Source organism: Cyclopterus lumpus, chromosome 6 (assembly GCF_009769545.1).
Source record: "Cyclopterus lumpus isolate fCycLum1 chromosome 6, fCycLum1.pri, whole genome shotgun sequence".
Classification (NCBI taxonomy): Eukaryota; Metazoa; Chordata; class Actinopteri; order Perciformes; family Cyclopteridae; genus Cyclopterus; species Cyclopterus lumpus.
Window position 1 is genome coordinate 9,849,812 of NC_046971.1, and position 18,242 is coordinate 9,868,053.

The 18,242-nt window shown below is 41.0% G+C and overlaps 2 protein-coding genes across 4 annotated transcripts; both read left to right on the plus strand.

The window, feature by feature from the left end:
• The first annotated feature begins 828 nt into the window (after window positions 1-828).
• Window positions 829-10,633, plus strand: myo5c (myosin VC). Of its 3 annotated transcripts, XM_034535405.1 has the most exons (40): window positions 829-927; window positions 1,308-1,418; window positions 1,526-1,697; window positions 1,798-1,942; window positions 2,015-2,171; window positions 2,383-2,526; window positions 2,609-2,690; window positions 2,790-2,897; window positions 2,981-3,087; window positions 3,174-3,439; window positions 3,538-3,619; window positions 3,717-3,857; window positions 3,945-4,067; window positions 4,207-4,290; window positions 4,436-4,567; window positions 4,727-4,824; window positions 4,934-5,020; window positions 5,109-5,220; window positions 5,320-5,531; window positions 5,620-5,785; window positions 5,891-6,037; window positions 6,113-6,277; window positions 6,369-6,462; window positions 6,543-6,606; window positions 6,681-6,955; window positions 7,054-7,117; window positions 7,198-7,275; window positions 7,382-7,562; window positions 7,657-7,750; window positions 7,857-7,920; window positions 8,005-8,173; window positions 8,303-8,387; window positions 8,468-8,566; window positions 8,665-8,819; window positions 9,082-9,171; window positions 9,281-9,431; window positions 9,528-9,813; window positions 9,893-10,067; window positions 10,156-10,236; window positions 10,373-10,633. In XM_034535405.1, the coding sequence occupies exons 1-40, from the start codon at window positions 901-903 to the stop codon at window positions 10,526-10,528; spliced, it is 5,229 nt and encodes a 1,742-aa protein (XP_034391296.1). In that variant the 5' UTR covers window positions 829-900; the 3' UTR covers window positions 10,529-10,633. The 3 variants fall into 3 exon arrangements, with proteins under 3 accessions (XP_034391296.1, XP_034391297.1, XP_034391299.1); XM_034535406.1 differs by lacking the exons at window positions 829-927; window positions 1,308-1,418; window positions 1,526-1,697; window positions 1,798-1,942; window positions 2,015-2,171 and having other exon boundaries at window positions 2,435-2,526; window positions 2,613-2,690; XM_034535408.1 differs by lacking the exons at window positions 829-927; window positions 1,308-1,418; window positions 1,526-1,697; ... (2 more) ...; window positions 2,383-2,526; window positions 2,609-2,690 and having other exon boundaries at window positions 2,809-2,897; window positions 3,179-3,439.
• Window positions 10,634-13,303: 2,670 nt separating this feature from the next.
• Window positions 13,304-17,450, plus strand: gnb5a (guanine nucleotide binding protein (G protein), beta 5a). Its single transcript, XM_034535446.1, has 11 exons — window positions 13,304-13,458; window positions 14,072-14,208; window positions 14,307-14,348; window positions 15,235-15,311; window positions 15,410-15,542; window positions 15,883-16,026; window positions 16,123-16,214; window positions 16,409-16,457; window positions 16,545-16,641; window positions 16,775-16,941; window positions 17,033-17,450. The coding sequence occupies exons 1-11, from the start codon at window positions 13,323-13,325 to the stop codon at window positions 17,042-17,044; spliced, it is 1,086 nt and encodes a 361-aa protein (XP_034391337.1). The 5' UTR covers window positions 13,304-13,322; the 3' UTR covers window positions 17,045-17,450.
• The last annotated feature ends 792 nt before the right edge of the window (window positions 17,451-18,242 follow it).

Consider the following 18,242-nt stretch of genomic DNA (forward strand, 5'->3'; position numbering starts at 1 on the left):
AAGATCTTTCTGTAAAACTCGGGCATTCCCACTTTTTTCCCTCACTTTTCCAAGTGCAGTGATATTGTGAACTGTTTACTGAAAACTATTTTCTTTTAACGACCTGTGGTGCTATAGTAGTATACTAGTTTCAATAGGCTGAAATGCCTTCACACATGGTGAGCTGACTCAGGTATGTATCCGGTTTCTTTTGTTGTCTGCATCCTTGATCACACGAGCACGCCCACTCTGTCAAGCCGCTGTCACAAGACGGGAGGGCGGAGTCAACCGGGCAAAGTCCGCAGCAGGTGAGCGACAGAACGACCAGGAAGAAGCGAGAGGCACCTGGGACATGAGTGGCGAGGCTTTCAAAATAAAAGCGTCAGGTGTGTCACTTTAGATGGGATGATTTTTTGAACCGCACACGTTTCCAATCTTTCTGTTGGTGACCCCTCACACTTGAGCAGAAGTCTATCTGGGACTTCTCATCATGGCCTGGAGTTTGAATGTCCTTCTCAGATTGTTTGAATTGAAGAGTTGTAATTGTTCTCACATTTTATTTCCTCAGATCTGGTCAAGTAAAAGTAATGAATATACAGAATGCCATTAGGAGTACATGTACATGACATTGAAGCACACATTAACCTGTAAGACTGATTCTTGGGTGAACATTTAAACGACTAATATATTCAGTGGAAAACTGGTTCATGTTTTTTGTTTCAATTTTAAAAAGAATTTGAATTAATTCAGTGAGTATTATTTTGAAAGTTACAACCGGGAACATCATGTTATTGTGTCTTTCTTGACTGGTGATACTGAAATATTCGCGAGTGGAGGGAAGAAATTCGTTGGTAATCTGGAAAGTACAGTGATACAAAAGCTGACGATACTGACGAGAAGATACAACAATAATGCATAAATATGGCTCTGTTGGAACTGTACACCGAGGTAAGAGAAAAACACCATGTTTCCTTATGAATAGAGATAATAAAACCTTTGTTTTACAGAAACATATGGAAACTTTCTCAGGGTTCAGTCAAGTTGCAGAGATCTAGAGGAGGCTGGACTTAAAGTCTAAATGCTTAACCATCTACTTTATGACTTGTTAATATACATACATATATATACTATTATATATATATATATATATATACTGTATATATATATTATAAATATAATATGTTGTTAAATAGGAAAGTAATTAATAGTTTATTATGTAGATGTTCACACAGGAAATTGTGTTACATTTACAGTGTTACATGTTTGAACTAGGCTATAGATACATTGTTAAATGGTTATCTTGACGCCTCTGAAATCTTCTCCCTTAGTACAACAGAGTGTGGATACCAGATGCAGAACATGTATGGAAATCAGCCGAGATTATGAGAGACTATCATTCTGGGGATAATGTTCTCAGATTGCTTCTTGAAGATGGCACTGTGAGTAAAATGTGACTGATAAAACCGTCACATGCAGCTGCAATGGATTTATGATGGTGAAGAGTAACGGCTGACCTTCCTCTTGTACATAACCTGTCATTGTACAGGAGCACCACCTCCCTGTTGACCCGTCAAAACCACAACTCCCTCCATTTCGCAACCCGGACATCTTGGTGGGGGAGAACGACCTCACCGCTCTCAGCTACCTGCACGAACCCGCAGTCCTTCATAATCTTAAAGTGCGATTTGCGGAGTCCAAAATCATCTACACCTACTGTGGTACTGTGGAAACAAATCGTTGACTGTCAAACTGTATCCTGCCACTGAATGTAGTCTGGTGGTGCTCTTGTCTCAGCCTGTGCTGCTTCCTCAATTGCAGGTATTATACTGGTGGCTGTAAATCCATACAAACAGCTTCACGTCTATGGAGATGCAATCATTCATGCCTACTCGGGCCAGAACATGGGAGACATGGACCCTCATATATTTGCAGTAGCAGAGGAGGCTTACAAACAGATGGCCAGGTAAATAGAAGACAACATTATCACATAAAGTAGAGTATACAGTCAACTTATAACTGGAAATCTTTTTCTCAGAAACCACAAAAACCAGTCTATCATCGTCAGTGGTGAATCTGGAGCTGGGAAAACAGTGTCTGCTCGATACGCCATGAGGTACTTTGCTGTCGTGAGCAAATCTGGAAGTAAGACTCACGTTGAAGACAAAGTCCTGGCATCCAATCCGATAACAGAGGTATGATTTTACTGGACTAGGAGCTCTGTACTCACAAGGCAGCACATCGCTGTTCGCTCCACTGAACTGGCAGAATGGTCAATGTTTCCGTACTGGGACAACATGAAACCAATATAAAGCACCCAGTGCATTAATTAAGACAAGTTATATCTTTGGGAAAACTTAAAAAAGAGACCTGATGAACTGAGGTGATTTTATTTTGATCTTTTAGGCAATAGGAAACGCAAAGACCACCCGGAACGACAACAGCAGCCGTTTTGGGAAATACACAGAGATCAGCTTTGACAGGAGGTACCGGATCATCGGAGCGAACATGAGGACCTATCTCTTAGAGAAATCTAGAGTCGTCTTTCAGGTAGTGTATGAGATGAAGGTGTTGTGTTATCTTTTTTGGAATATCTGATACATAACAATGATGATACTCTTGTTTTATTCAGACAGACAACGAGCGAAACTATCACATATTCTACCAGATGTGTTCCTGTGCTCACCTGCCACAGTTCAAGAGTCTAAGCCTGCGTGAGTGTTTCTAATGAGGGTTTATTGGGCAGGTTTGAGCGGCGACATTTGTTTTTTATTGTATTTGAATGCCTGATTATATATTCCTGTCATCTGTAGTGAGTGCGGATAAGTTCCAGTACACCTGTAAGGGCGGTGATATCAGCATTGAAGGTGTCGATGACAAGAAAGACATGGAGGAGACTCGAAAGACCTTCTCACTGCTGGGTAAAAAAAAACACTTTATCTGTCAGAATGTAAGTTGCTTTTAGTGTGACATATACGTTACCTTCCCCTCTCTTCCTATCCAGGGTTGAAGGAGGACTTTCAGTCAGATGTGTTCAAAGTTTTAGCGGCAATTTTGCACTTGGGAAATGTCAACATCAGAAACTCTGGAGCTGGAAAATCATCAGTTCCTGTGAGTCTCACCTCTCCAAGCCTAAATGGTTAGATCTTAAAACATGAACCTGGTGCGATACGCAACTTGATTTGCATATCTTCCAGCCCAGTGATCCACACCTGGCGTTCTTCTGTGAGTTGCTGAGCGTGAGTGCAGAAGGGTTGGGGCGTTGGCTGTGCCATCGGAGGCTCGTTCTGCTGGCTGAGACGGTGGTGAAGCCGTTGCCCATAGAGCGGGCTGTGAATGCCAGAGATGCCCTCGCCAAGCAGATCTATGCCCATCTGTTTGACTGTATTATCAAGAGGATAAATAGTGCCCTGCAGGTTCCAGGACAGCAACATGCTTTCATTGGTGTACTTGACATTTATGGGTAATGCAGATAAAACAATGATTTTTTTGTTCCTGCTGTTTGATGTTCCTGTTCTCTATGGCCATTATTGATGTGATCTGTATTTCCTTTGTCTTCAGCTTTGAAACGTTTGACATCAACAGCTTTGAGCAGTTTTGTATCAACTATGCAAACGAGAAGCTTCAACAGCAGTTTAACTTGGTATGCTTCACCATATTTATAAATCATCGTAAGACTCTGCATACAGACCATTATCGGCCCAGGAGGTTATTCTGTTGTCTTTCTTATTTTCAATCAGCACGTGTTCAAGCTGGAGCAAGAGGAGTACATGAGAGAGGACATACCGTGGACGTTGATTGATTTCTATGACAACCAGCCAGTCATTGACCTGATTGAAGCCAAGATGGGGATCCTGGACTTGCTTGATGAAGAATGTTTGGTAATTGAATGGATGCGATGTGAATTTCAACAATGAAAAATTGCACTTTTGCTGTGCTTCCGATACATATGTCTTTTTACTTTACAGTTTCCTCAGGGAACTGACCAAAGCTGGCTGCAAAAGCTGTTCAACTACCTTGATTCCAGTCCTCTGTTTGAGAAGCCCAGGTTATCAAATGAGGCATTTGTTATTCAACACTTTGCAGACAAGGTGCAGTCTGGTGACCTTTAGAAACCCATTCCCAGCATAATGCCACACAAATGTCACCACTACTATTATTCACTATTAATGCTTTTGGATTCCTGACAGATGCCTTTTTTGAACTATGCTAATCCTTCTCCATTAACAGGTGGAATATCAATGTACAGGTTTTCTTGAAAAGAACAGAGACACTCTGTACGAAGAACTGGTTGACATTATGAGAGTCAGTAAGGTAATCAAAAGCCCTGTTTTATTTGACTATATCTCATAGTGGTTAAAAAGTTAGCAAATCGAAGGGTCTGTATCATTAATGCCAATCCATGCAGCTTTGTTTTTCCTAATTTCGACACATTTCTCCTGCTTGCAACTGTTATCAGTTTCCTTTTCTGGCCAACTTTTTCCGAGAGCAGAAGCAAAGCTCTGTGACAAGGAAAGGTGTCCAAGTGAGACCTGCCAGACCTGCAGTGAAACCAGCCAATAAACAGTTGAGAACCTCTGTGGGAGATAAGGTGAACATGTTGGCTTACCGTTGCTGCTCACTGGAGATTAAACTCCCACTGAAGTTTCCATAATATGTTGTATATACCGATGACTATACAATAAAACAGAATTGTTTTTGTGTTGTATTTTTATCCATTCTGATTAATTAACTTTGTGGTTGAATGTAGTTCTGCAGCTCCCTCTCTTTACTGATGGAAACACTGAATGCTACCACCCCTCACTATGTGCGCTGCATTAAGCCCAATGATGAAAAGCTCCCATTTGAGTGAGTCCTGGTGAAACTGCGTTTGACATGAATCAGTCTGTGTTAGCCTCTATCATTTGTGCATTTGTGTGTCTGTGGTTGAAGTGAGTGTTTCCCTGTTTGTTTTTAGATATGACTCCAGGAGGGTGGTGCAGCAGTTGCGAGCGTGTGGAGTCCTTGAAACTATTCGTATCAGTGCACAGAGCTATCCGTCCAGGTGATTCTCTTTTACATCGTTCTTTATCAGCCAAAACAAAATCTACACATGCTCATGTTGTAATGATTGACATCTTTTTGGTTAACAGGTGGACCTACAATGAGTTTTATAGTCGGTACAGTATCCTGATGTCACATCAGGAGGCGGACCTCAATGACAAGAAACAGACTTGCAAGGACGTGTTGCAGAGGTTGATTCAGGTTAGCCGTCTCTTTAATTGCCTTTTGTTACAACATTGTCATGCATTATTGTGCACTGCGTGTTAGGTTATAACGTTGGCCTCTTGGCTTGATCTCTAGGACCCCAACCAGTACAAGTTTGGTCGGACAAAGATCTTCTTCCGAGCTGGTCAGGTAGCTTATCTCGAGAAGCTGCGCCTGGACCGACTTAGAGGAGCCTGCGTGACCATCCAGAAACACGTCCGCGGGTGGAGCCAGAGGAGGAAGTACCTGCGCATGAGAGAGGCAGCCATCATCCTCCAGCAGTACATCCGTGGAAAGAGGACAATCCGGTGAGAGGCATTCACTTGCCGTTTTTATTGTCCTGCATCCTCTTTGTATCCGTCAGGGTTCTGACATGTGCGCGCTCTTGTTCTGCAGTAAAACCGTGACTGCTGCAAAACTAAAGCAGGGCTGGGCAGCACTGGTGATCCAGAAATACTGGAGAGGTTACCGCATGACACAGATCTTCCAGGTCGTCCGTCTGGCTTCCATCACCATCCAGGCCTACACGCGAGGTTGGAGGGCCCGTAAACGGTACAAGAAGGTCTGTGAAGTTGATTAATTAGTCATTTGTATCATTGTGATGAAATTACAAATTGTAACCACATGTCATTCATGCTCTGCTGTTTCTTAATCAATGCATTTTCAGATGATGGAGGAGCAGAAAGCCCTCATTCTACAGAAGTATACCAGGGCATGGCTGGCAAGACGGCGTTTTCAAACCATGCGTCGGCTGGTGCTCAATGTTCAGCTCTCCTACAGGGTTCAGCAGCTCAGAAAGAAGGTTGAAGAGCAGGTAAAGATGCTTCCAAGGTTACTTCCGCTCTGGCTTTTCTATAGAGGACGTCACTAGATGCCTGTATCCCTACAGAACAAAGAGAACCGTGGATTGATGGAAAGACTTTCAAGCTTGGCCAACTTCCACTCTCAAACCATAGACAGGCTTCAGGGTCTGGAGGCAAAGCTGGCAAAATCAACCAGCCAGCAGGCGTCTGTGGAGGCAAGAGAGAAGAAAACCAAAGAAGATGCAAGTCTGGTCAGTCTTGAAGTTGATGCTAAAAATCTGTTGTTATAGATTGTCAGCAGACTGTATGAGCCCTTCAAACACACTTGTATTATTTCTCCAGACAACTGCACAGCTTCAGAAGGAAATAGATGCACTAAACCTTGAAAAGCAGAACTTGAAGAACAGGTTTGAAGCTAGCACCAAAGAGGCTAAAGGTAATAGGAGTCACGATTTTTATGTATGCTACTCTTATTGGAATTTGCACCAAATTTGTGACGGTTTTACACTCTTACAGAGTGCTTTGATCAAATAACGGGGAACATCCTGGAAGAGAAAGAATATGAAATAAGGATTAGAAAGTAAGTAATGGAACTGTAGAGTCTACCTCCTCTGGAGCAAATATTGGTTTAACTGATGAGATGACGTTTGGCAGAATTGCAGAGAACAACGCTGAGATCCAGAGACAGGACTATGAGAATGAAGTGGAAACTCTGAAAGTGGAGATTAAGAGATTGAAAGAAGAGAGAATCAGTCTGCAGAGAAAGTTGGAGGAGGCGGGCCAGTTGAACTCTGACCTGCAGGAACAGGTCATCCAGCTCACCAAACACGTCAAGGTCATTCCCGAGCTCCGCAGAGATCTCAACAACCTGCAAAACCAGAGGAACAACATGGACCGAAAGATGAAGCAACAGTCGGAACTAGCAATAGGTACATACTTTTACTCATCTGCAGTTTTGAAAATGATACGTTGTTAAACATAAATTACGACAATATTGTGCTGATGATACTTGAATATCTTTCTGCAGCTAAAATGAACGATATTACGAGACAACTGCTTGGTGGTGTTGTTGAGGAGCAGGTTCTTTTGGGGTAACTCAAATATTTTATGAAGAACATAGTTGTTCTATATCTCATTTAGTCATTTCATCTCACACATTGTTTCTCTGAAGGCTATCTCCAGACCACTCAAAGATTTATGAAATTGAAGATTTGCTGACAGCCTTTGAGGGCCTACAGAAAGCGACCAGGTCTATTTCCACCAACAACCATAACGATCCCGTTTTTTGTCTTTACCTGTGTGACAAATTTGTTTACTTTTGATCCTGTTTATCACGGTTCCACCATTGACGGCAGAATACTAGAAAAACGCCAGAAGGAGCAGAAGGAAAGCTATGAGACACACGTGGAGGGCTTGAAATTGAAGGGGGACCACCTTCAAAATGAGAACAGCAAGTTGCAAAACCTGTTCCGGGAGAAAAGTAATGTCAACGAAAATATTCGCCAAGAAGTGTCCAGGCTCAGCAGCGAGAACTCAGTGCGTTATTGCATTCTTGATCCCACATTTCCTTCCTTTGGATAGAAGAGGTGCAGAACATTCAGTCATTTCCCTTATTTCACGTGATCCACAGGTTATACCGGAGCTGAAGCTGCAGGCTTCAGAGCTGCAGAGACAAAAACAAGAATTGGAGGCCCACATAGAGATGCAGAGCAGAGAACTCGCAGGTAGTCTGTTTTTCCCCAACTATTTCATCATAAAGCTCTTTTGCAGATTCAAATTTCACTCGTTCTTTTGTTTATTTTGGTTTTGTTTGTTCATGTAACCTGAAAGAAAAAACTGAGGAGATCACAAACAATCTTCAAAAGAAGATTCAAGAAGAGAGCTCCCAACGCAGGTAAAGCACACAGATTAGAAGCCGTTTCTTGATTAATGAAGTGATTGTCATTTCTGAGTTGGCCTGATTTGTGTGGCTTTTAAGGCACCTTGAGGCAAACGTTGAAGAGCTGGAGGAGTTGAAGAGGGAGCTTCAACGCAGAGTAGAGGAGCTGGAAGACGAGACTGCTCATTTGAAGAGACAGCAGCAGATGGAGAGTGAAGCTAAGAACAAACTGAGACAGGAGACTTCACAGTTAACTGCTGAGAATATGGTATGTGTGTGTGTGTTTGTGTGTGTGTGTGTGTGTGTGTGTGTGTGTGTGTAGAGGGTTACAGTACGAGTGTGTGCATGTATGTTTTGTCTGTATGAAAGACAGAAACAAATTGTGCTTTTCTTTCAGGATTTAGAAGAGCAGCTGGACCAGAAAGACAGAATAATAAAGAAACTCTTGAATCACGTAAAGAGCCTCGAAGCATCACAGAAAGGTGATGCTGCAGTTTGTACACGCACATTATGAGATGAATCCAAATTCTCTATATTCATCACTTTAACCTCTGTCACACAGCCAAGCAAACACCTGCACCTGCAATTCCCAAAGATTTCCTTGGCATGTTGGAGTACAGGAGAGAGGATGAATCCAGGCTCATTCAAAACATAATTCTGGGTATTCTTCTTCATTCACTTCCTTTGCGTGTATGCTGGGGTCCACTGGATGGTGAGCAGGAATAAAGTATAATTAATCTTGCCATATTCTACTCACAGACCTGAAGCCCAAAGGTGTGGTGGTCAATGTGATCCCCGGTCTGCCAGCTTACATCCTCTTCATGTGCGTCCGCCACGCTGACTACTTGAACGATGAAGTCAGACTCAAGTCTCTTATGAATGCGATCATCGGTGCTGTCAAACAAGTCATCGTGGTGAGGTTAATGCTCATTCTAGTAGCCTTTATCTCAACTGTAGATCTTCTGAATAAATAGTATCATAATCTAATAGTAATAATCCAGAAGATATTACTATTAGCTATTTCAGATTAGGTAGTCTGAATGTTGGCACCAGTGTAGTTTACTTTCATTGTTTTACGTTGTGATTTTGATAATGTGATAATGTGAACAGCTGGGAAAAGTAATGTATAAGGATCAATGAATAACTAGAAATATAAACATTTAATTTTTATTTCAGAGTAACAACAAAAACTTTGAGTTGCTGTCATTCTGGCTCTCAAACATGTATCAGCTGCTCAACTGTCTGAAACAGTACAGCGGGGAGGAGGTCTGTGTTTACCCTGAATGCACTATTATTCTTTTTGTTGAAAATATCGAGTCCATAGCAGGCATATTTTGACATTCTCTTGTGTTTTTGTTGCTTTCTGTTACAAAAGGAGTTCCTGAAACAAAATACTCCTCGACAGAAAAAGAACTGCTTGCAGAATTTTGATTTGTCTGAACACAGACAGATTCTCAGCGACCTGGCCATTCAAATCTACCATCAGTTTGTCTCCATCATTGAAGACACCCTAATTCCTGCAATTGGTATTTCATCATCACCATTATCACATTCAGATTTTGGAAGCGGTCCTTCTTTATTAGCAACCTTAAATCTGCTGCTTGTCTTTTCTCGCCCGACAGTGCCAGGTTTGTTGGAGCACGAGAGCTTACAGGGGATTTCTAGCATGAAGCCGACGGGCTTCAGGAAGCGCTCCAACAGCATCTACGAGGACTCGGAGACGCACACCATCTCCTCCATCGTTCAGCAGCTCAGTGTCTTCCACTCCACCATGAGCCAGCATGGCATGGAGCAGGGACTCATCAACCAGGCAGTCAAGCAAATGTTCTTCCTCGTTGGTGCGACCACCCTCAACAACATCATGCTCCGCAAAGACATGTGTTCCTGCAGGAAGGGAATGCAAATCAGGTCTGTGGTGTTTTTTTTATGAGAATGAAGACGATTTGTTACGCAGACAAAAATGAGTTCATAGCTTTTGTTTGTTCAGGTGTAACATCAGTTACCTTGAGGAATGGCTAAAAGACAAGGAACTGCAAAGCTCTAATTCTATAGACACTCTGATGCCGTTGTCTCAGGCCGCCTGGCTACTGCAAGTCAACAAGTCCACTGACGACGACGCCAAGGAGATCACTGAAAAATGCACTGAGCTCAACTCGGTTCAGGTACTTTAGTCATGCCACACATGCCATATTTTCAATATTGGAGAAATCCAGCTAAACATTTAAACAAAACTTACATTAAAATGTGCAGATTGTCAAGATTTTGAACTCCTACACTCCCATTGATGATTTTGAGAAAAGGGTGACGTCATCATTTGTTCGCAAAGTTCAGGTGAGCTTGATTGTTTATTTTCTAATTTGAATAAAACACACTTTTCTAATTTAAAGTACACTGTAATGTCATGAAATACATGTTCACCTGCCATACTTGCACTTGACTAATTATGCCAAGTTTCTCTCTGTTGCAGTCATTACTACAAGATCGTGACGGGTCCAGCTCTCAGCTGATGCTGGACTCAGACTATCGTTTCCAGGTCACGTTTCCTTTCTGCCCGTCCTCGCAGGCTCTGGAGCTGCTGCAGGTCCCGAGCAGCCTTCACCTGAGCTTCCTAACCAGGATCTGACCGCCAGCCTTCAACCTTACAGTCGTAATCCGGTGGCCCATGACTCATTTACTGTATATGTAAATATGTAAACACTTTAAATAAACAATGAACACAATATATAAAAAATTGAGGGCTATGGACAAAATGTTTGAAATACAGATGTCATTTAATTTCTAATGTCTTTGTTTGCAAATTTATCAAAAAAGAAAAACGGAAATATCGCATGATGCTGCCACCACCATGTTTCACTGTTGGGATTGTATTGGGCAGGTGATGAGCAGTGCCTGGTTTTCTCCACACATACCGCTTAAAATTAAATCTAAATCTTGGTCTCATCACAACAGAGAATCTTATTTATCATAGTCTGGGAGTTCATGTGTTTTTTGGCAAACTCTATGTGGTCTTTCATATGTCTTACACTGAGGAGAGGCTTATGTCGGGCCACTCTGCCATAAAGCCCCATGCTGCAGGGATAGTTGACTTCATGGAACTTACTCCCATCTCCCTACTGCATCTCTGGAGCTCAGCCACAGTGATCTTTGGATTCTTCTTTACCTCTCTCACCAATGCTCTTCTCCCATGATTGCTCAGTTTGGCTGGACGGCCAGGTCTAGGAAGAGTTCTGGTCGTCCCAAACTTCTTCCATTTAAGGATTATGGAGGCCACTGCAGCTCCCACACCTCACAGATGACGTCACCGTTTCCATTGTAACAATTATTTGAGTCTTTGATATCTTGATTAGTTCATTCTGCGACAAAAAAAGAAAATTAGCTCCTCCCCCACACCCCAGAACAGATGACGTTGCTGTTTCCGCAGTATGATTTGAGAGGGTGTAGAGTACAGAGGGGCGCCTCTGCCCCTCTAACCCTACACCCCCTCTCTACTGCTTGCGCTCTGGCATAGTCCCGCCGTGCTCGTGCTCTGGCACTCGCGCAAGCGGAGAGAGAGCAGTATGAGCCTCAAGACGCACAGTTGATTTGTATGAAACGGGGCGGACTACACAGATGTAACTGCTTTATTGTTTCAGAGGCTACAGACTAAAAGTCCTCTGAACAGTAAATTCCAGTTGTGTTTATTTTTATTTTACTAGACCTGTTCAGAATTTTGTTTAAACAGATTTATATTATGTACATATGCAGGCACGTATATATATATATATATATATATATATATATATATACAGGCACGTGCACACATTTTGGGGGGCAGGTGCTCAAACCAAAAAAAAAGGGGGCAAAATTACTTAAAAATAATAATAAATAAATGAAAAACACACTAGGATATTTTCAACTTCTATATATATATATTTTTTAACAAACTAACTCAAATTATCAAATTGAATAAATAAATGAATAACAGGCAAATACAGACAAAACAAGGCCACATTGTATAACCAAATGCAATAAAAAAATATTCTAACTTAAAACTTTGCTCTGGATAAATTAAAGGATCTTCACATGAGCATCCTCCTTGGTGCCAGTCTCTATTTTTTTTATTTTTTTAGGAATCTCGGACCAGTTACGACGTAATGTTTTCAGCGGCGCTAATGTTGTGGTTAATTTATCACCAAACAACCTTCGGGGGATTGCACAAACACCGTCATTCCCTGTTTGTCTGATGCTGCGGAGGAGGAGGGAGGGGCGCGGAACTCAAATAAATGCCCCGTCAGATATTGATGACAGAGAGAGTCATTTTTATTCTTAAATACTGATGAATGAAGAAACAATTGTGCTCCTGCAGAAGGGGCACTTTTCTCATCCAGGGCAAAAGGGCAGGTGCTTGAGCACCACTAGGGGTCTATCTGTGCACGTGCCTGCATGAGATCATATCCTTCTTTTCCCTTTGTCTTTATTTGATGTAGCAAAAAGAACGTTAACTACATACACAAAATAAATAAACTCTCTCTTATGATCATATGGTATGTTACGATCTGTTACGGTAAAAACTAAGTGCTATATAGTGCCTAATGCAGCTCATTACTTTGCACCTGCTGCTGTCATGACGTTATTAAATCTCCGTCCAGGGAGCACCTGTTATTAACATAAATTGTTCCGTAATTCAGAAAGTAAATTATAAACTTTCCTGAAATTCTGATTTACCAAATAATACACGTGTGGCTCTTAATACAATGTTTATTGTAACAGCTGTTTCATTTGAAGACACATGTACTGAATAATACGCTTGAAATATATGGTTTTATATGTTCAAACACCGCATTTATCTGCTGTGTTTTTACACTACGGTAGTGCAGTGACCCCATTGGCCGTCACTACGGTTACTGATTGCTTTTGTTTAGATTAAAAATAACAAAATGTCCTGTTTCCAAAATGAAGGCAATTTGTAATTTACCATCGCAGCGTTTCCAAAACAAACTTTCTCTGTCATACATCTATTTCCTAAATCACAGCCACACCTGTATCGAGTCAGCCACACCTGTATCAAGTCATATTAACCTCTTGCCTAATTGACAGCGGCACTACGCCCCCACGTGGTGGGAGGCTTAACAAAGCAAAACAATAACAACATGGCTCTTAATGGCAGTTTGCAGAACAGTATTGTGTTTTCCATGTCGGCAGTATTAAATCCACTATCAGCGGTAGAGTAGTGAGGGCTGCTGAGGATACAGCCCGTGCGGAGCAGCAGCATCACCAGAATGCAGGACACTCCTCCCCCTCCCCCTCCCCCTCCTCCTTCTCCTTCATCTGAACACTGGTGGAGCATCTTCTCCCCGTGACGTCATGACAGCAGCATCAGCTGTTAGCTCTGCTGCAAGCCTTTTCGCTGCCGATCGCTCCCTGCACGAAGGAAATATATGAGATCCCCTCTCGTCCCTGAAATGGCGACACAGGAGGTACAGCTGAATGAGACTCTGTCCCATCTCAAAACGGAGTCGGACACGCTGAAGACGAAGCTGGAGGAGGAAAGAGCGAAGCTGCACGACGTTGAACGTGAGTGCTGCTGAGAATGGAGAGGCCTCGGTCCACCTCCGCGGTCACACTGTGACGGGACAAATACAAGCAAATGTCTAGAGACTCGTGTATTTTAGCGGGAGGGCGAATGTCGCCAATTTTACAGACACGTGAGTGAGTGGGTCCGAACTGATTATTGACCCGATTGGCTCGACGTTGCCTCAGATATCGGACAGGCGACTTAAGCAATATGTTTGTTTGCGTCCCCATTTTACAGCCCACTGCTTCTATCTGAATGTCTTCGATGTAGTTGTTTATTCCCATCACATCTCAGCTATATGGCAGATGTTGAATAAGATGTTGGAAGGAAACCTAAATATATATATATATATATATATATATATATATATATATATTTTAAAAAAGCCTTTCTAGTGCGTGTTTGTTTATGAGAAGACATGAAAGAATAAAATTAATATTCATTTTTTAATATTCCTGTATAAATTGTAAACTGACTTTAATCCTTATTGCTCCTGGGAATATTAATCCATTCAGTATTCATGTGTATTCAGTAGGGTGTAATGCACATTGTGTGTGTGTATATATATACATATACACACATTTATTTATGTATTTATTTATATTTACACAGTACACCAAGTGGCAGAGAAGGTGGATGGGCTGGGTCAGTTTGTCATGAAGACACGAAGAACTCTGAAGGGACATGGCAACAAAGTTCTGTGCATGGACTGGTGTAAGGACAAGAGGAGGATCGTCAGCTCCTCACAGGTCACACACTCTCCGCTCCTGCTGGTTTATGTTTTTTTAGCCCAGTGTGTATGATTGCATCATTGTTTTATATTGTACTTGTTCTAACCTCTTTGCAGGATGGAAAGGTGATTGTCTGGGATGCTTTCACCACCAACAAGGTAACTTCTAACATGCATGTATTTTTATTACAAAACCATTTTTTGTAAAATGCTGAGATTTTTAAAGATATTTGATATTTGACTTGCTTGTTATAAATCAATGTTTCAGCTATGCTCCCTGACACCAAGTCAACCTTCTTGACATCTTTTACTATTGTTTAAACCAGTTGTTTCAAACCTTTTTGGCTTGTCACCCTTCAAAACGAAGCAATCATAGCTACTTTTGACCCCCCCCCATCAGAGATTATGCACATAACCTTTGATTAGTTCAACCAGAGAGTGGTTTTCCATCTAAGATCATTTATTTTAAGTATTGTTATGTAGTCTGAAATTCATATTTAGTATTTCTAAAGACAAAAGCAAAAACAAAGAACATTTGGTTTAAAAGAACTGTTTATGTGCAAATAACGACAAACAGAAAAATGAATATCATTGGTGCATCAAACTGGATTGTAGTGTTTGTAAGTCATTGTGAATGTTGCAGAGGGAGTCTTTGTATAGAAACATCATCTATTGAGACAATAATTGAGAATTTGACTCTGTCCAATATCATGTAGAAAATCAAATCTCTGAGGCATAATAGACAGGAGGAGACGTGGAAGATTTCCACATCAACAGCATATCTACAATGTGCCATGACGCAAAAATATTTTAATGAATGAGGACGAAGGGGAAGGGACTTCAGAGATTGCTATTAGAGTTGAACATTTATTTAAAATGCCTGTTTTGGCTTCACACAGTTTCTGCTTTTAGACAAATGGCTACACAGCTGATGTGTAACAGCCAAAAGCTTCCTGTTCTGCTCCAATTAATTGATTCTAATGAATTGGATTCATCTTGCCGTCCTGATGCGGCTCATGCAGCTGTGTGTTTTGATATGTATTAGGAGCATGCTGTTACAATGCCTTGCACCTGGGTGATGGCCTGCGCCTACGCCCCCTCCGGCTGCGCTGTAGCTTGTGGGTGAGTGTCTTACTGCTTGTGAGGATTCCAAATGTGCCGCGTCATCGGTTTGGGTTTCTGTTCTTTTTTTGTAAGCTTTGGTGATGTTCTTGTCACAGGGGCCTGGATAATAAATGCTCGGTGTATCCCCTCTCTCTGGACAAAAATGAGAACTTGGCTGCCAAGAAGAAGTCAGTGGCCATGCACACAAACTACCTGTCAGCCTGCAGCTTCACCAACTCCGATATGCAGGTGAGATCATCGACCATGCACTAAAAAAACTTGCACCGAAAGCCATTTTAACCCAATTTGACAGTTTAGGTTCCTGCAAACACGGTTTTGCTTTTTCTATTCATTACTATCACTCATTATTAATCAGAAATCACTGCCTTTTTAATATTCCCATGTGAAGAGCTCCCCCCCTTCGTTAATAATTCACAGCAGCCAGTTGCTCCTGGTTTGACATCCTGGTCACATGATGTTGCACACAGCAAAGACAATCAATTTATAGCCGTGTGTTAGCCCACATAGACTTTTACTGATCTTCAGAACAGACACTATTCTTCCTCCTCATCGTCTGCTTGTGTTAAAGATCCTGACGTCCAGTGGGGATGGAACATGTGCATTATGGGATGTTGAGAGTGGGCAGCTGTTGCAGAGTTTCCATGGACATGCCGCAGACGTGCTCTGTCTGGACCTGGCCCCCTCTGAGACTGGAAATACGTTTGTTTCAGGGGTGAGGACACCTTTCACTACAGCTTGTTGCTATTCAAATTTCACTGAATTACTTGACACATTTGGTTCTATTCTGTATTATTCTGTGCTATTGCAGGGCTGTGATAAGAAAGCCAATGTGTGGGACATGCGTTCAGGACAGTGTATTCAGTCCTTTGAAACTCATGAATCGGACATAAATAGTGTGCGGTAAGTTACTGCCAATTGTCAATTTTATGTAATGAGTATACATGAGAATATATTTTGTATAATGTTATGTCTTGTCACATCTTCCACTACACAGTGTGTTCTTTCATGCCACCACTGGGAGTCGCTAAAAGTCAGATAATTAAATCCTACACGAGTGGTATTTGTTCCTAACTGTGGTTTCTTTTTTTTAATAGATACTATCCCAGTGGAGATGCATTTGCTTCTGGCTCAGATGATGCTACAGTAAGTAATCAGATATTTACCACATAAAGTGCAAATTGAAACATATTGAAAATAACTTTAACATCCAAACACTGACCTTTGTTACAGTGCCGGCTGTATGACTTACGGGCAGACAGAGAAGTGGCTATTTATTCCAAAGAGAGCATCATATTTGGGGTCTCCAGTGTTGATTTCTCTCTCAGTGGTGAGAAATGTACACCTCAGTATTAGTCTGGTCATTCAACCAAACAGCAGTTAATGAATAATCAGAGCTTAAAATTCATTATTTTAGTATGGCGAGTATAAAGCATTTATGTTCTGTTTTTTTAATCTTTCAGGACGGTTACTATTTGGCGGCTACAACGACTACACCATCAATGTGTGGGATGTTCTCAAAGGAACACGAGTCTCTATTCTGTTTGGCCATGAGAACCGTGTCAGCACATTGCGTGTTTCTCCAGATGGGACGGCCTTCTGCTCAGGTTCCTGGGACCACACTCTTCGGGTATGAGATGTCTGTTATTATTGTCTGATCTGACAACTTTGCAATTGTGCAGTGACATTTTTGATAATGTTTGCTGTTTTGATTTTTTCAGACCTGGGCTTAATGATGAAGACACAGAGGATTAAATGGTAGACAAACCTATTGAAGACACACCAACATTTCTGTTTGCTAGAGTACAATCACAGAGCTAGAGTCTCACTTTTGGTTGTACATGGGGCATATCAATAGCATTGTGTATATACTCCAGGCTCATGGTCATAGTACATTTACATATTTCAGAGTAATTAAACCAAATGGCACGCTTCTGTTACAGTATGATTGAAAGAAAATTGCACAGAGATACTTATGGTTACAACTTAAGATGTTAAATGTATATTGCAGAAAATACCATTGGTAGTGACTAGCATCAGACTAGGATAGAAGTGACACAATAAAGTGATGTGTTGTATAAGCCCACATAAAGGACACTACTTGGTAATTTATTTGTTGTTTTTTTGCACAAAAAATAATGGAGGAATGCAAACTGAAGAAGATAATACGATAATAGGAAGCAAAATACATCTGCAGAGGAAGCAGTAAGTATTTTATGAAGGCCTCAGCTCTACTTTGCCTGAGTTTCTCGTGCCTCTGAAAATGCGAAATGTTGGAATATGAGAGATAGTGAGAAGGATTTGATTGTCTTGTAAAAAAAAAAAAAAAAAAGTATCAATAATTGATAGTTTGAAGCCATATGATGGCGCATTTGCATTAAATATTAATCAACAAAGGTACAACATTGTAGTTTATGAAGATGAGCTAAGAAGGAAATGGATTTAATTCCATACCCTGTGCACCCAACAAGCCTTTACAGCAATTCACCTGCCAATATTATTCTAATGTAAAAATAAGCACATGTTTCAAAGTAAATATATGATGTTGATTTTTCCCTCCGAATGATTTGAACATGTCTGTTTCCAGCTGTGGAAGCCACTTACTGTTCTGTGCACACTGCATCTGAATATATATATATATATATATATATATATATATATATATATATATATATATATATATATATTTCTTAGAATTTACTCTTTTTCATGCAGTTGTCCAATGGCTGTAATTTAATAATTACTGTAATTATTCTATTGTAGTTTAGTGTACAGTTATTAAAGGAACTGTTTATCAAAGTATTTCAAACATAATAAACTGAGTTTTGAATATCATTGCACTCATTTTTGTTGTTTACCAGATGCTGTAGTTTAATTTTCTTATACTGATCTATTCAGACTAGAATAACAGCCACTGTTGTTGTTTAAGGT

Bases quoted from the DNA above. Each gene is read 5' to 3' on its own strand.
- myo5c (XM_034535405.1), top strand. From the start codon at position 901: ATGGCTCTGTTGGAACTGTACACCGAG. The intron at 4,068-4,206 runs GTGCAGTCTGGT...CTCCATTAACAG, and splicing joins TTCAACACTTTGCAGACAAG to GTGGAATATCAATGTACAGG. The intron at 6,038-6,112 runs GTAAAGATGCTT...GTATCCCTACAG, and splicing joins GAAAGAAGGTTGAAGAGCAG to AACAAAGAGAACCGTGGATT.
- gnb5a (XM_034535446.1), top strand. From the start codon at position 13,323: ATGAGATCCCCTCTCGTCCCTGAAATGGCGACACAGGAGGTACAGCTG. The intron at 14,209-14,306 runs GTCACACACTCT...ACCTCTTTGCAG, and splicing joins GGATCGTCAGCTCCTCACAG to GATGGAAAGGTGATTGTCTG. The intron at 14,349-15,234 runs GTAACTTCTAAC...GATATGTATTAG, and splicing joins ATGCTTTCACCACCAACAAG to GAGCATGCTGTTACAATGCC.